We start from the raw sequence: 18,108 nt of genomic DNA on the forward strand, positions 1-18,108 counted from the left end.
TGGAGAATGAGATTAGGTAAAAACAAACCAACCAATCTTATTTTGTCCATGATAAAAAAAAAATCCCCAAACCCTAAATTGTTTCTTTGAGACATTCTAGTGCCTTCATGTTTTGGAGCAAGGACTTGAAATTTGGCGGGGGAATTCCTCTGTGCCAGGGATATGTCTTTTGCCATCTCTGTGAAAATGGCCCATATTTGGCTAAGTCTTAATTCTGGCACTTCCTGTCTAAGTGCTTGGCTTTGCAACCTTAAGATACTTTTTAACTTATTTTGTGTGTGTGTAATCTTTATGCACAGCATAGTATGCTTCATTTCAGCACCATGGACAGCATTAATTGCTATTAATATTCATATGCCGTGCATGCTTTATTCATAGCACAAACTATAAGTCTGAGTCTGCAAATCCATGTGATAGTGTATACTGCCACTGGAACAAATTCTTCCCCAGTTTCTCTGGATGTACACCTCTGTAAATCCAGTGATCTCGATTCTTCACTGACTTACACCAGTGTAAATCAGGAGTAACTCCAGTGAAGTCAATGGAGTCCTGCTGGTATCCAGGTTACATTAAAAAGGTCTTAAGGCCAGATCCTCAGTTGGTGTCAATGAGCATAGGTCTTCTAAAGCTAATGGAGACACACCAACTTACACCATCTCCATTAGCTACAGAAGATGTATGCTCATTGACACCAGCTGTAGAACTGGCCCTTAGGAACAATTTTCCCCTGGCATGTTCTCATAACGTCTACTGGCCTATTCAAAGTTCTGCCTGAATAAGAAATGAGTAAGGACTTCAAGACTGGGCCCATTAATGTTAATGGGACTTGCTCATGGGCAGCGAGGGAAGAATAATCCCTTAGAAATGATCTGTGTTAAAAAGCTGCCATGCAAATGTATCAGTCTGACTATTGTGAAAAAGAAACAGATTTGGGGCCAATTCATGTAAATTGACATAGTTTCACTGGAGTCAATAGAGCTGTGCTGAGGATCTGCCTCTCTCTGTGGAAAGGTGATCTCTTTCTTTAAAGATACCTCCTTCTTTATGGGGCTAACACAGTGCTCCTTACTCAGGTAAGATTTGGCCCAGTGGATGGAAATGAAAAACCTAATTACTGCTCCAGAGAGGTAGCCGTGTTAGTCTGTTTTTAGCAAAATAGTGAGGATCCTGTGGCACCTTAAAGACTAACAAACTTATTTGGGCATAAGTTTTCATGGGCAGCAACCCACTTCGTCAGACAGGCTTCAATGTTGGCCTTGTAAGAAGCATTCTTTGCCTCAAAAACTGTTTCTTTGTCTGATTCCACCCCTTTCTAGGTTTGCTTCTTTGAAACAGAAATATGTCAAATCACCTTTTCAGCCCCAGGTTAGGAAGGTTCTGCTGAACAGCAAATCCATGTAATTTGCTTCTTTATTGTGCCACCACTTTCTTTAGCTAACACACATTCCAGCAAGTACTTTCACAACGGGTCATTGACAGGAAATGTTCGAAGTACCCGGCAGCATTTTAACTACTCAAATCCCAATGACGTGCTGATTAGCGTCCCATGCTGCTCTTTAAAAATAGTATAATTTCTTTTCATAGTGGAGTCAGAAGATTAGGGAAGCTTTCCCAGGAGCAGAACCACATTAAGAGACTCTGCCTGCAAGGTGCTAAGCACCCTTAATGAGAATGGGGGATTGAAGTTGGTCAGTGGCTCCCAGTAGGCACTAAGTATCTTGCAGGATTGGGACCTAATAATATTTTTCTTTTAGGAAGCTAGAGACGTCCAAATGCATGTTCTGGCTGAGTTTCTGTGATTGCAAAATAATGATCATAAAGGTCACTGTTACAGCTAAATCCGTCAGTATTTCATTAAAGGCCCCTTATTTTGAGGGGTTTATGAATCGGTTATAAAAATTTGTTCTGGGCTAAAATTCAGCATATAAGTTCTCCCCCTCATGCAACTGAATGTTTTCACAGAGTTTGAAAAATATATTTGCTTTTTCCTTCCTTCCTTTCATCTACAGAAGGTATAAAATAAATCATGTTGCTGCTTTTATCTACACTTTTTTTTTGGTTAGATCATATAGTATGGTCTATTTCTTTGCTTACATCCACACCATCCCCTGCACATCTGGGGCCATATTCACTTCTTGTTGTAACTCTCATTGTTCCTGATTCTGGTCTCTCACCTATATAGGCCAGGAGCATCTCCTACATTGATGTGAGATCTGAATCAGATCATTTACTTCAATACGTGATTATTCCAGGACAGAATTTTGTCCCCAGGAAACACCCAATCCACGTAACAGTCCTCTTGCACAGCCATTGAATTGCCACACTTTCTGGCCACTTTATCACACAGACACCTGTTTACTGTCTCACTTCCACCTGGTACGTGGTCAAATTATACCACCTTTATCTTTGCTGAATTTGATTCCTTGAGTTAGGAGAGTCTTCCTGAAATACAATTGCGGATTGCTTTTTGTAACTGTTGTGTAATCTTTATGTTTTCTCAAGGCTGGGGAAAGTTTGCTCGCTTGACACGAGCCCTCACAAGCAGCCGGGGTGTACTGCAGCAGCTTGCTCCAAGCGTGCAGAAAGGAGAGAACGTTCACAAGCATTCTCGACTTGCTGAGGTAATGTCTCATTTCCCCAAGAGAGTATGGAGCATGTGAATGGATTGTGAGTGCTGAATCAGTGTGTTTGTGTATGGAATTCCAGCTTGTGGTCAGAAGACAATATTCATAACTCTAAAATCATTGTCTTCTAGAGCACTTTACAGATGAATGACTCACATGAATGCACTATAAGAGCAGTACTTCCATCTTTACTGTACAGTAGATGAAGTAGGTCTCATTTTGCTCCCAGATTATCAAAATTCTAGGGACTTTATTTATGGAGAAATTACAATAGATCTAGATTTACATACCTTTTGTATATGGTGAAGAGAAGAAAAGTGGGAATCAACTGGAAAAAGGGTTAAGAGGGCTAACCAGAGAGGGGGATGGAGGGGATAAAAAGGCTACATAATGTTTCCTTGTCATTATATAGCTTCCAATATTTTTTCTACACCCGCTATGAACCATCTGTGATCTTCTGCCATGAGGTTCAGGTTTGGTGTAAGGGAATCCAGGAACGGTCATGCTATGCACTAAGTCCCCTTAGACAATGAACCAATAAATTCTGTCCATAAAATGTCATGTAAACTAAGCATAATATTGCGATCTACACTCTTATGCTCATAGGAGAAGAAATATAATATTACTAACCAATACTTTTCACTTATGTTGCCTTTCTTCCAAAGATCTTAAAGTTCACTAGGATCTCAGAGTGCTCATGTGGGCATATCTGAGGTGAGAAAAGCTATGGGTAGTACAGCAGAGAAGCCTGGGAAATATCTATTGGCCTGAGAGCTGTCAGTCTAGGAAGGGCTGGGAGAACATTTAGGAGGAAGCTGAATCTGAGGATTTGTGGTCTTCAGAAGTTACATGTCTCTCTCTTATCGCTCTTGATCAATACTGCAGCCACCCACTCACTTTACTAGTGATTTCCTGGGGTATTTTAGGAATACACTTCAAATTAGCTTGTCATTTTCCATCAGGTTCCGCACATGAACCTCACTCATTTTAATTAAAGAGTTCAATAGGCTGGCAGTTGTTTTTAACAGTTATTCTATATAAACAATACTTGTTAGCTCTCATACAGTGATTTTTTTTAAATCTGTAGATTTCAAAGTGAATTATAAGGGAAGGTACGTATATTTATCCCCGTTTTACAGGATGTGGAACTGAATCACAAAGAAGTGAAGTGATTTTGTCCAAGGTTACCTATCAGTGGTTACCCATCAGTGGTAGAACTGAAAACCCAGGACTCCTGACTCTGAGCCAGTGCCTTATCAGACCACACTGTTTTTGCTGTGTGGGAGCTTCAGGAGGTCAATTTGTCTGTAATTAGTTCTGTGGCCCTTTCACTCACTTACTCACAGGACCAGAGATTGCCCAAATATAGTTGTCCTATACTGGACAACTATACTATGCCACCTATTCCTACTAGAATTCATTTCATTTTGAAAGAAAACTCTGTAAGGAAAATGGTTGAAATTCTGCACAGTAATTTCCTTAGCCCCATTAAACTCTACAATATCATTATGGAGGAGGGAGAAATCTTGTGTGTTTCAGCAGCAAGTGCCTATGTTGAGTGCACAGCTTCATTATCTGAAAAAAGAAAAAACAAAACACAACTCTGCTGCCATTACTTAGCTACTGATGTCTACAGTAATGCATACTCCAAATATTGTGCTCTGTCTTAAAAACATGTACAGCTCCTGGAGCCTGGTTCTGCCTTCAACGATGCAACTCTTCTTCATGTCACTGGGAACTATACTCATGTAAGAGTCTGACCCAACTCCCACTGAAGTCATTTAAAAATTGCTTTTTGGCCAATAGGATCCTGAAATACTTTAGACTGATTACAAACTATGCATGAGCAACTGCTAGGGAGGACAGAACCAACTGCATAACTGCACACAGCAATGCTACAAACAGTTTAGGGATGTGAAGGAGACTATTTAGTTGACACTATGAATAATTGAAGGAGGCAGAGTGTCAGGCAAAGATTTGAAAGAGGATCAAAGGGCGTCATGAAAAGGTCAGAAATGAGGTAGGCTGTGGTAAATGCATATGGGGGGGTACAGAACTTACAACCACCTTCTTCAAAAGCACATACCTTTGCCATCTGAAGCGAAGGAGAAAGTGTTGGTAGTGTAAGGGTTTGTATTTTCTTGGAAGGGCTCTAGCCACTAGAGGGAGAAACAGTCAAACATCCTGCCGTGGGTTCATGAGCTTTGCCTACACAAGGACATTCAGCATCCATTGTTAGCAACAGGTGAAGCTGCACTGGGGAGGGTAGTTTAGAGAGGGTCGTCTTGACATGGTGTCGAAAATGGTTTAGCCCAACATGCCTGAGCACTTCAACCATGGTCAGTACCAAGGAAATTGCTGTGATTGCTGACAACAGGTACAAAATGTTTTAGTGTAGATAAGATTTTAGTGTGGCTAAATCTGTCATTGCTTAATGGTCTGTGTGGGAGCTCTGGGTACTCGGCACCTCGGAGAACCTGCTCCCAACAAGTATAATGATCTCTATGAAAAATAGCTGAGCTCCTGGCCAGCGTCTGCACTACAACTTAACATGAGCCTGAAATGCACATGTATGCGACCATGACAATGTAGACCAAGGAGGCTGTGTGTTCTGTCTTTATCTGAGTGCAGAAAAAAATCAATCAAGAATGAAAAACTGATTTCAGTAGTAATCCTATATGACTGGCACTGCTGGAAAAGCATTCACCTTGTGGTAGCTTAGGTACCTCAGAATTTTGGGCAACTTTCCTCCACACCTCTGCCTTCTCCTTTACACACCTCTAAAGAACATCAAGATCTAACATTGGTCATTCTTTCCTTCACTTCAAATGTTTTTGCCTTTTTTCCAGTGCATGCTAGAACTTGGAAACACAAGGCCAGTTTCTGATTTCATTTAATAAGTAATAATAATAATAAAATAATAATACCTTGCTGTTATATAGCTCTTTTTGTTGGTACATCTAAAAGCGGTTTACAAAGGAGATAAGCATCATCCTCATTTTACAGATAGGGAAAATGAGGTACAGAGAGGTTAAATGTCTGCTCAAGACCACCCAACTGGCCTGTGGCAGAGCCAGGAATAAAACTCGTGGCTCCTGAGTCCTTGCTGAGTGTTCTGTCCACTAGGGATCACTGCCTCATGGTGTCAATACAGAATTGCTCCAATGAACTCAATGAGTGGAGATTTTCTGGACTGAGACGGTTTCAACTGAAATCCAAATCTGTTCTTAAGAGGCTACTTGTTATTACAACTCCTTGCTGGGTAATGTGTCCAATAAGACTTTGCATAAACTCCCAGTGGTGCAAAGGGCAGGTTCATTTAAATGAATATAGGGCAGGAACTTATTCTAATGTGTGGAAATGAGTTTCATTAATTGCTACTTGGATATTGCATTCATTGTGTTAAAATGATCATCGGGTTTCATTCAGATCTCAGTTACATCATTGTATATTGGGAGTGACTTCATTGAAGCCAATGGAGTTGGACCAAAATAAAAGCCAGATATGTGTAATCAGAAACAGGAGCATTTTTCTTTACTTACGAAGTGTTTGGTTTGGTCTAGCTTGGTAGCCACCTTGTTTTGTAAAAGTCTCTGGACAGTTTGGACATGAGACAATGCATTTGCAAGCCTTTCGTGAGAACTTTTTTCTTACTTTCTACCTCTCTGAACAACTTTACCAACTTCATCTGCTTTAGAGTTTTAAATTCAAGTTAAAAATTTGTTCCTTTTCTACGGACTGTCAGTGAAGTTTGCTCTAGAAGTCTCTGTATTTGTTGGAGTATTGTCTTTTAAGTTAACTTAGCTCAAGGAAGGTGCTTGATTAGCAGCAAAAGGCCTTTGTTTAGCCACAGAGCAGGTAAAGTATGGGCAGTGTCAGTGTAAGCCTCTACCCTCTGTCAATGTGACCTGAGAGGGTAATTCTGTCTTCATGCCCTTTCTGTTCTTGGCCTCTCTGCTGAAAGGGACCGTTCATGCTGTGACAGTGGTGGTATGGTGTGGACACTCGTTCACCAAGCACTACATTGAGACCACTGATTCATTTCAAGTAGGCCACCGAACAGCTGCCAGATGTTAACAAATTTAGAGCTCTCTGGCCAAGGCAAGCATAAGTTTTAATATGGAAAGTTCTGAAATGTATTATATAGTAAATGCTAAAGTGTGCTACGATTCTGAAGGCACACAATGAAGTTGCCATGCAGTTCTGTGTTCACAAGATTAAGTCACAGTTAAAAACTCAATAGGTATAAGCTATAAAAGCAGTTAAATTTATAGTGGCTCTTGGCAGCACTGTTTAATAAAGGGTATACCAGCATTTCCATTGTCAATCCCCATTTTCAGGGATTTATAACTGTCCTTAGTATCTACTTCAAGTAGAAACTTAGAACCCAAGCTCTCAGCCCACCAGCTTTGTGTACGTGTTTGTGTGTGTGTTTGAGAGAGAGTGTGCACAAAAGGGAGATTTGGCTGTAAAAGATTTAATTAATTTTTTTTTCAATCATAAAAGGCCTTAAAATAAATTGCAGTCACAGCTTGTTGATTAAATTTGAGTACTGACTGTTGACACATTCCCCATTTCTGTAACAAGTCTATGGTGAAATATTTTTATTTTGTGATACATTAAAAAATTAATACACGTTGACAAAACTTTGATGAAAATTGTCACTTCTCCACTTTAAATAATATCCTATGACTTTAAAGAGCTATTACAACATCAGGCATTGTTACCAAAAATAATAAACACAGATAATACTATGGTAATAGCTAATGAACCATAAATAATTGGGGCAATACTTCTGTGGTTAATTTTCTGAAATAAATAATTATTTGACTGTGGTATAAACATAAAATGGAAACAAACCTCCTGTAAATAGGGCTGTTTCACTTATTTAGAAATGTATTTATGACAGCAATGAGGTATTTGCTTATTACATGTGGGTTGCAATCCAGTACTTCAGTTGCTTACATTTTCTCCATAGTTACTTTTATATTCATCTTCTTTTTTTCCCTCCAGGAGCAGAAATGCATGGCTACTAGCTGGAATATAATTGGTACACACAGGCTGGTAACTACCACAGATCTTGGGGCACATCTCCCAGGTGGGCTCTCCAAAGGGGATTGTGCTTCAGGGTGGAACAGTCCTTTCCAGAGCTCAAAGATACACAGGGAGAGCATCCCCATACACCATTCTTTGAGCTGGTCCAGCATGTGCCTCTCGCTGTGCTTGGCTAGTTTTCTTGGCTGCTGCAGAGGGTGTGGGGACAAGGCCCTATTCTTCTATGCCTCTTTATGGTGGTTTGCATTCTTGGAGGCATTATGAAGGAGCAGTCAGGCTGTGCTTCACCCCTTATGTGAGGGACTGGGGAAACAGTTCTTCCTAGTTTTTCATACACCTATACAGCAGCCAGGTAAAATCTAGTCCTCAGGTCATAATCTTCTTGGGTCTTTCTCTGTGTTTTTTGTACAGTGCTGGGCAGGTTGCTGGTGCTTAATGAGAAAAACAACCCTGTGTTGCATTGAGAAAGCTCAGGATCATTAGAAGGTTTATTCCTCCTTTAAATTTTTTAAAAAGAGTTTGGTGCCTGTGAAGGTTCTAGGTTGGCAGCTCCAGACGCTGAAGTCATTTGTTTATCTACAAAACAGGTAGAGCACTGGCAGAAACAGTGCAAGCTGACCTGCTGCTTTGTCTCCATCTCCATGGGTGAGAGGACAGTTCCGTCTCTGTGTCCTTCGTTTTCCTTCTAAGAATGACAACAATGTGCTGATGGTGTTTATAACATGCACATATCTCCATGAGGCACTCAGCTGAAGCTTAGCCTACCTACTAATTTAAACAGGTCAAGTAGCTGTCAGTTGTTAGCTATATTTGGTCCTTATCAACCTGGACCAGATTTGAACTGGAGACCTAGAGGTGAAATATCTATTACTAAGCCCTGACCCTTTCAGTTCCATGCATAATAGCATTATCTACAAAACAAAAAGGAAGATAGACTTAAATCCTTTTATTTTCTATGCTGCAGTCATTGGGCCTCTAATACATTAAGGGAGAGTTATTATGTTGATAGTTGATAATATTTAATAAAATTGAAACTGTCAAGTTGTTCATCTTCATAATGACGTGAGCCCCAAGGTCTGATTCTCCTTGTACTTAATTCAGTTGTGCATCAGTGTAACTTTACTGACTTAACTTAAGTTACTAAATCAGAAGTAACTAGGACCAGAATTTGGCCCTTAGTTTCTAGGCTAGACACAGATAAATCTTACCTTTCTTTGTTTCTAGCATACATATACCTATGTGAATACATGAGTAAGCTTCTAAACAGTGTTTTTCTAATTTACATAAAGCAAGACTTTTCAAAAGCTCTTAGCATTAATTAAGAGTTGGGGTTTTACCATCGAGTTTAAGGGTCTCCAGAATTAGGCCAATGCTGAGTGCATTTGAAAATTTCACCTATAGAACCTAAATTCTAATATATACTTTACTCAGACTAAGGCCAAGTTACTTTTATTTTCCAGGGTTTTTCACTGTCGAGATTCATGTGTATGTTTACAGATATAAAAGGTGGTTGTCAGGATGATTGTCAGAATGTCTGCCTGTGGCTATATTAAAGTAACAATGTCGGGAGATATTAACATAGATGTATGCCAAAAATGACAACCCTAGTCTCCAAGACTCTTTTGATAGCATAAGACATATGACCCCAATAGCACCCCAGTGCCAGATGGCAATGAACTACCTGGCATGTAAACATGAGTTTCAGCTGGTCTAACCAGGCCAATGTACCCCAACTCCCTACTGTCATAATCTGTATCTAAAATGGGTCATATAAGTTCAATGCGAGCTGGTGACACACTGGTGATTAATATCATTGTGAAATGTATGTATGAACACTATATGAGGAATTATGGATACTCACTAATATTATGCTTTAAGGTCTGTGACCAAACAAAGGGAGAGAAACTGTTTTTCTCCCAGTCAGGAGGGAAGGTAGCTACCTATCTGTCTCATATATAAATTTAGCATAGTGGAATCAAAACAATGGAAGCCCCGTTTACATATGAATCAGCAGGGGGATGGGAAGTCCACAGGAAGGGAAGAGCAGCATAATGTCATCCTGAGCCTGGGGACAAAACAGTGAGTTTAGGAAGATATAAGGAGGGAGAAGAAGCCATCTTGGCATTCATCACTGGACAGGCACAAGGGGTCAGAGCTCTTGTAAGATGAGAAAGATGGGTCCTTCAGCCAAGGGGATTGAAGTCTCTGGAAAATGAACATAGATAAGAAATCTGCTTAGGCAAAGATCTTTCACCTAGAAAGACAAGGGAAACCAGCACCTTGTTCTTCTGTGGAAGGTCCTGACTGAGAGAAAATCAGCCATGGCTGGAAATAAAGATTCGTAAGAAATCTACTTTAAACCAAGGCTGTAGTTTGAATTAAATTTTAGACTTTTAGATGCGTGTTTTCACTTTTATTTGCTTATAAGCATTTTTACGTTTATCTCTTTTGCTTCGTATCACTTAATCCATGCTCTTTTATTAATAAACTTCTTTTACATTTACTATAAATCAATTCAGTGCTGTGTTTGAAGGGAAGGAAGTATTTTCCCCAGTTAAATTTATAAGCTGTGATGTACTGACTCTTCAGCAGAGCAGCGAACTTGATATCTTCTATAAAAGCATAATGATGGGGCTGCGCATCACAGAGAAGCATCTTGGGGGCTGGAATTCACTGATGGTTACCTGCTAGGCAAGGTCTGGACTGGGAGATCCTCAGGGAGTTTGCTGGTGAGGAAGAGAGTCTGGCGTGGCAGGGAAGTGGCACACAGGTTAGTCACCAGCGAAACTCACTCTTGCTGAGGCAGAGATGTAACACACTGGTTCACAGCTCTGGTATCCCCAGTGTTACAAGAAGCAATTGCAGTTTGCCCTGCATTTAAGAGGTGGTAAAAATGTTCTAGCAGTTACTGGGTCCATTAAATATCAGAACTAAAATCTACTTAACTGACCCACAGAACGTCACTCTGAGATGTACCTGCAATTGTCAGAGATGGGAAGTGCCTGCTGACCAATTATTGCAATAGATGAGTAATCTGGATGAGTCCTCTTGCCCATTAGACTGCATTTCAGGCGTGGGACTATATCTTATCATTGCTACTTGTAAAGAATTCCCATTGAAGCCAATAGTTTGTTTCATCCTCGGTGGTTCAAAGGAGTACACGTATTGCTGGGCTCCAAAGGGAAGGGCAGGAAGTATTTGCAGTGCTGCCTTTTTGGAAGGGCATCTCATAATTTGTTGCTGGAGATCCAGATGAGCCCTGCTGGCAAAGCTGCCCAGGGAATATGCTGAATCAGCTCATCCATGGGCACCTGCCCAGGCCCCTGCCCCAGCCAGTGCCAGATACTTTTGAGAGGAGGGCAGTGGTTGGCTGCAGCCTCCTGTTGTGTGTGTGTGTGTGGGGGGGGGGGGGGGGGAAGGGGAACGTTATTACCACCTTGCATCACCTCAAGCTTCTCCAACCACTTAAGGGCAGGTTTTCTGTGGATGGGGCCTTGGGTGAATAAGGTCCAGGGCTGGTAGGATATAACCCAGGTTGTGATAGCCATGACCAAATCCTAGACTGGAGTGCTCTAAAAGCATTCTAATTACTGCCTCCCATGCTGACTCGCTCCTTTGTTGCTCTGTTTCTGAAAGCTAAGTTCAGCAAAGATGGTAGCGTTTGCCTACGTTTTTCATTTTGTTCTAAACGGTTGATGATACTTTGTTTGATTTTTGGGCTCACACAGCCTGCACATCTATCTATGGCTCTGATTGGCTCATGGCTGCCTCCTTCTGGAGAAGATGTTGGACTCTTACAATCAGCAGGCTTGATTTTCCATAGCCTTGCACCTCACACGGTCATTTACATCTGTGCAAAATGAGTGTGAAATGTTACCATTCTGATCTGGTGCTGTTTTGCATTCATGCTGCACAGGAGTAAATGACCATAGAAGATGTAGAACAACAGAGAATCAGGCCCTAGTATACTTATATAGACAGGAATCTGATTGTTCTCCACTTTCCCTTTTGGTTTAATCTGTTGAAAATAGCCATCAGTGAACAAAAGATCATTTTAAAAGGTTCAGCAAAGTCTGCATATAAATGACATTAAAAAGCTGCTGTGAGGATAACTCCTGTTAGAGCGTGTTGTCTCATCTTCTCCTACAGACTGTAGCAATTTTAATTTCCCTTCCCCCATTCCCATTGCTTTGGCCCATTCGCCAAAGCAAATTAATGGGCATTAGTAAACATGAAAAAAGAATGCAAGATCTAAAAAGCTTTCCCAGACTCCACTTGTTTGGCATTGACTCACCTCCCTCTGCAAATGCTTTTGTCCTCCTCCTCCTCAATTTTCACCTATCGCTGAGCCAGTGTAAAGCTTCATATTTTTCATTTGAGAAAAAAAATGTGAGGGCCTGATTCTGATCTCACGCTGGTTTCATGCCTGTGTACGTCCAATGACTTAAATGGAGTCACTCCTGATTCTCACCAGTGTGAGAGGAGCATCAGGTCCAAAACCTTTCAGGCCTGATTCTATTTAGTTATTCCAGTGTGAAATCAGGGGTAACCCTAAAGAAGTCAGTGGAGTTACACCAAGGTAAAACCAATCAAAGGCCCGAATTCCAAAACGGACTTGACTTCAAGTTGTGCTCAATGGGTTTTAAGCATATGCTTAAAGTTAAGCATGTACTTAAGTGCTTTGCTGAATTTGGGCCTAAATGATGTCAGAATCAGATCCTGTCTTCAGACATTCAGTACTCCTTATATCTGGATTATTTTAATGAAAAATGAAAGTTAAAAACTGGCATAATTTATTGGGCTAATGGTACAATCTGGTGGTGTTGAAAGCAAAGTGAGCTTTGCCCCACAGTGCAGCGCAACAAAGGCCAATTAATTCACGCCACATCATAGCATCAGTACAGCAGAGAATTAAATCAACAGTGTTCAGAGGCAGTGTGGCCTGGTGCTTGTGGCATTGGGCTGGGCGTAAGGAGAGGTAGATACTGTTCCTGGTTCTGCCAGTGACCTTGGGCAAGTAACTCCTTGCCTCTGCTTCCCCTCCCCTCTTCTGTCTGTTTAGATTATAAACTCTTCAGGGCAGAATCCGTCTCTTACTATGTGTTTTTTTTCAGTACCTTGCACATTGGGGCCCTGTATCAGAATGGCCTGCCCCTGTAGTGTGTATCTAGACTGCAGTTGGGGGCGAGCCCCCCCCCCCGCCTGGGTAGACCGATTCACGCTAGTGGGGCTTGAGCGAATGTGCTATAAATAGCAGTGTGGACATTGCGGCTCGGGCTGGAACTCAGGCTCTCAAGCCAACCCGATCCCCTGGGTCTACGCTCACACAGCTAGCCTGACCTTGAACACCCACATTGCTAGTTTTTAGTGAGGTAGATCAACTAGTGCGAGTCTGTCTAGCTGGACTGGGAGGCTCGCTCCCAGCTGTGGGATAGAGATACCCTTCAAGGCCAAGAGGCCTACACTAGCCTGGTCTCTTAGCCCTGCCTGTGCCATATGTAGCTGACTCCCAGCCTAAGAGGGCTGGACTAATTGGGGCCAGGTGACACCCTGAAACATCTGCGCCTCATGGAAGAGCTGAGAAAACTCAGTTTGCAGGAAGAACCACAGAGAACAAGTTGGGCTCTTGTGGGAGGGCCTGGGATAAGGAGCCAGCATCCTAGGCCAGAGCAGGGAAGATGGAAAGAGAGCTCCTAGGGGAGCTGAGACTGTGAAGGGATTCCAGGTAAGCAGTGCTCTAGCCCAGAGCAGGAAGACTTAAAGGGAGCCCAGAAAGTGCTCAGAAGAGGAACCCAAGTGGGGCAAAAGTACTTTTGGTTTCTTTGGAGTTGTGTGGACTGGACTTGGAAAGGGACTTCACTGGGGGGCTGAACCTTGTCAATTCCCTGGCGGGAGGGAGAGAGAACCCTGATGATAAGAAAAAGGCAGAGTGCCTGCAGTACCACACATGACCAGCAGGTGGTGCTATGGGGTAGCCATGCCCCATGACAGATCCTGATCTGGGTTTGGCATCAAATTGCTACTATAATGCAAATAGGAAACTACAACACTATAAAGAACTAGTAGTGAAAGGAGGTAGAGGCACCCCGCTTATTTATAGGATTCTGTTGTACTTGCAACTCTTCAGTGTTAAAAGGAGTCACTGCTTTGTGTAATGGGCACTATTTCTATTAAATGTTTTGCTGAGCTCAATAATTAAAAAAGTGAAAAATGTTTCCTTTTTTCTGAAATGTCTGTTGCTCCAGGTACTGCAGCTGGGTTCTGAAATTCTTCCACAATACAAACAAGAGGCACCAAAGACTCCACCACATATCATTTTACATTATTGTGTTTTCAAGACCACCTGGGACTGGATCATCCTGATTTTAACCTTCTACACTGCTATTTTGGTTCCTTACAACGTCTCCTTTAAAACCAAACAGAACAACGTGGCCTGGCTAGTAGTAGATAGCATTGTAGATGTCATTTTTTTAGTAGACATTGTGCTGAATTTCCATACCACCTTCGTTGGGCCAGCCGGAGAGGTGATCTCGGACCCAAAACTGATCCGCATGAACTACCTGAAGACCTGGTTTGTGATTGATCTGCTTTCATGCTTGCCATATGACGTCATCAATGCATTTGAGAATGTTGATGAGGTTAGTATACCAGCCTCATTTCCAATGCTTTTTTCTTTTAATGTTTGCCCCCCGAAAAGAAGGAATGAATACTTGTAAATTGCTGTCTTAGTGTGTGTGTGTGTGTGTGTGTGTGTGTGTGTGTGAGTCACCCTTTAGTAGTTGTGCACAGCAAGGATAAAAATCTGCTGCTTATTCATAACTATGCATCATAATATAGATATTGTCTTTCATGCACCACTTCCTAGCCTAGAGCTGGCCCTAGATGGGTTGCTGCTCAGGGTAGAAAACCATTTCCCTCCTCTGCCCTGAGTGGACAAGCCAAGCGTGTGTGCCCTCCCCACCCCATCCCCAAAAAGGCAAGTGATGCAGTGCCCCTAGAGGTTAGTACTACGGGCAATAGACCTGATTGCTGGCATTGTCTTCTCCCACTGATGATTGAATAACATCCCTTTGGCAATTAGTGGCAATTTTTATAGGGAAAAGTAAGATCAGGAAAGTATTCACCATTTCCCCCCAGCTGTTTTTAATGTGATGTAACATCTAGAAAGGAGGAGGACAGCCAGCATGACATAGCTAACAAGCTGTGTGCAGGCCACTATTGGTCCATGCGCCACAGTTTGGGAACCACTGTTTTAGGGGAAGAAATGGCATACAAAACATTTATCTGAAACTACCATTCTCCAGCTTGTTTTGATGACTTAACATCTAGGAACCTTCCCTCCCTCCTTGCTCACCTTCTTCAGGGCCAGGCATAAGCCAGCTGGGGAGCACAGATGCTTCCTTGGGCTAACCCCACCAATTTCTTAAACAAGGAGGTAGGCTGTAGCTTTAACAGTTTTACTTAGTCATTTAGAGAAGACTGCACAGAAAAAAAATGGATTGCCTTTTATATTAAAATTACATGTACAAATAGTTTATAAAGGGTAGTTAAATTACTAATCGATATCTTAATAAATGGGTAATCAATTAATAGAGATGCGTCCAACAGGTTGCTTATAACCATCTATAACAGCATCTAGCGATGTGCGTGCAACCAGCTGTGACACACAGAAATTGTAGTAAAGTGATCATAATGGTGTTAACAGGATTACTTAAAGTATTATGGGTTGGAACCATGCTCCTCCCTTCCCTTAGTTAGTGACCATTTCCCCCATCCTCCATTCTATTGTGCTGCAGTTAAATAAAACAGCAAGTTCTCAGTCTGCAGACCTGTGAGTAGATTTATTTTTGTTGCACTGAGGGGTCCCTTTACAAAAGGACTCATGGCTGTAACATGCTTCTAACACCTATAAATCATTTGTTCATCCTTTATAAACAGAACCTTACTGTAAAGTATGACCTATCTCTGTCCTGAAGTCAGGACATTCCTTAAAATAATATCTAGTGGAATATTTGGATAACATAATACCACATACTTCCTATGTAATTAAGTAAAAATAGCTGTGGGAACAAACCATCGTTCGTCTCATTAGAGCCATGTAAAATATTTGTTTTTCCCTTTGAAAGGGGATAGGTAGGCAAACTATTAAATGCAGTGAAGCAAATGTAACATTATTTGAGATTTATTTCCCTGGAGATGTTTTTTGGTTTTTATACAACCACAGACAGAAATAACACAAGTGAAATCACCCCAAAAACCCTGTAAGCTCTGTCCTTAAATATTTGTTTATCACAAATTGTGCCACTACAGAAGATTTATGTGCAAACCTCTGACATTTTGCTGTTGTAGATGAGAATCCTTCTATTGCTTTTGCCAGTACCATTGGTCATGTGATCAACAGTTTGCATCTACAGTAGCGTTTATATATTTACTTGGCATCTACAATAAAGTTAAAAAAACCCAAACCAAATAATGAGTCACCTTTCTTCACATTCCTAGAACAGGATCAAATCATCAGTGACCCTGATTACCTTAGTCTGATTGTGGCAGGGAGACATACACAACGCACACAGATGTGAATGTCTATGCAAGAGGCCATCACACTGAAATGAAAGGACTTAAAAGGAACAGAGATATGTACATAATTATTGCATTGATTTTATGAAGTGGTTATTATTATTGTGATACTTGGTGCTTCAGATTCTTAGGCATAAAGCTGTCATTTAATGAGGAACGACTGATTTTGTGCTCTAATTATCCTATGGTTCTTCAACAATCTCTTAATCAGAAAAGTGCAACAGTGTTTATTTCTGGTCATTCTAGCTATCACATTCAAGCAAAGAAGATACCTTTCTTGATGTTGCTTTTCTAATGCTGTTCACCATTTCCCCTAATGGGGCCAGATCTTAGCTTGTGTAAATCATTGTAGATTGAGTTGGGCAAATCCTCTGATGGTGTGAATTGTCATAGCTCCACTAAGGTCAATGAAGCTATGATCATTCACACCAGCTGAGGATCTGGCCCAATATTTGTTGTCCATTTCACTATAAACTTCTTCACAGGAGAGCGAAAGATAGCCCATCTCTTAGAAAGGCCAAATTCAGGAACTCTGAGTATAGAGAGAGCTGAAGTTGCTGTAACTCATGACTTGTTACAGCTTCTCTACATGGTATGTGTTGCACCAGCTCCACTTCCTTCAGACTCAATGACTTCTGTAGGGCCTGATTCTCATTAGTGTGAAACTGAAGTAATACAAGGACTTGTCATTGGATTTTAAAGGCCAGATTCACTAGGCTGCTCCAACTGCTTTGAGGAAACAACTGTTAAATCTGAAGGGTTGCCTTATTTTAGCCTTATGGTCAATACAAAGAAAATCATAATGTAATATTGCCAGAAGGGAAGTGTGACAGAGTGCTGGGCAACAGCAGCTGATCCAACACTCTGATCACTGCAACTTTCATTGGCTGCCCCTTGCACACCTGAATATGGGGACCATGCCAAAATGATTGAAGATAGGCTGAAGAGAGTTAAAGCTAATTACCTCATTAACTTAGAAGGTACAAAGGCACAGGAAGCAGGTGTAAAGGGGGAAAGAGAAAGAGCTGTTGGGTGGTAGAGTGAAGGATGTCTCTCCCATGCTGGGCTCAGGAGCCTTAGAGCCTCAGGATATTGCTTAAGCTGCTGCACAAACTGGGTAAATAAAAAATTGGATGCTTTACTTGAAGGTCTCTGAATAATTTGTTGCGCTGGAAAGATGCAGGAGCAGAGTATGCCCCTGCTATAGGGAATGACACTTCAATCATATTAATAAAATGAGGAAAAGACTGTAAAATCCTATTTTTACTCCTTCAGTGTTTCCCTGTGTTGACTTTAGCAAGAAAGACCAGAATCCTTTCACCTGTTGCGATGAAGCAAAATAAGCTGAATAATTTTGTTTGTATTTAATCATTCTTTGTAAAGAAAGATGGATGTCCATAAAGAACTAGCTTGATAAGCCAATTTTTTCTTAAAAGTGCACATAATTCATGGGATGTACATGAAGGATTGATTTGTTTGAGGTACCTCATCTGGATCTGATATGCATGAAAAGCTTTGTAGCTGCTGCTATTAGCTGTCTTCAGTTATCTATGACACTTGGAGTCATTTAGCTTGTGAATCTTCTTGAGGAGGAAGGTTGGAGATGATCACATTTGTATTGGAGCACTGAAAGCATGTGGTTGAGCCTGTTGTATGCAGGAGTTTTTGTTTCTACAGTTAGTACTTGCATGCTGACAAAATCATGCGTTAGTAGAGGTGTGATAGTGTGCTTTTTTTTTTCTATCCTTATGTTGTTTGATTTTCTTTGTATTAATAAACTGGGATTTTTTTGATAAACTGGAATCTGTGCAATTTTATGCTCTGAGATCCTGAGGGCCCCTGTATCACAAGA

At 41.2% G+C, this 18,108-nt stretch overlaps 1 protein-coding gene across 1 annotated transcript in view; it reads left to right on the forward strand.

Annotated features, from left to right (window-relative positions):
- Positions 1-18,108, forward strand: part of KCNH1 (potassium voltage-gated channel subfamily H member 1) — a 284,487-nt gene that overhangs the window by 36,076 nt on the left and 230,303 nt on the right. Inside the window, exons 5-6 of the mRNA XM_067565018.1 lie at positions 2,503-2,621; positions 13,925-14,317. Coding sequence (XP_067421119.1) covers positions 2,503-2,621; positions 13,925-14,317 — 512 coding nt within the window. The remainder of the gene's footprint in view (positions 1-2,502; positions 2,622-13,924; positions 14,318-18,108) is intronic.

This window comes from Emydura macquarii, unplaced genomic scaffold (genome assembly GCF_026122565.2).
Source record: "Emydura macquarii macquarii isolate MOO-44397 ecotype Brisbane River unplaced genomic scaffold, CSIRO-AGI_Emac_v2 contig_2676, whole genome shotgun sequence".
Taxonomy (NCBI): domain Eukaryota; kingdom Metazoa; phylum Chordata; order Testudines; family Chelidae; genus Emydura; species Emydura macquarii.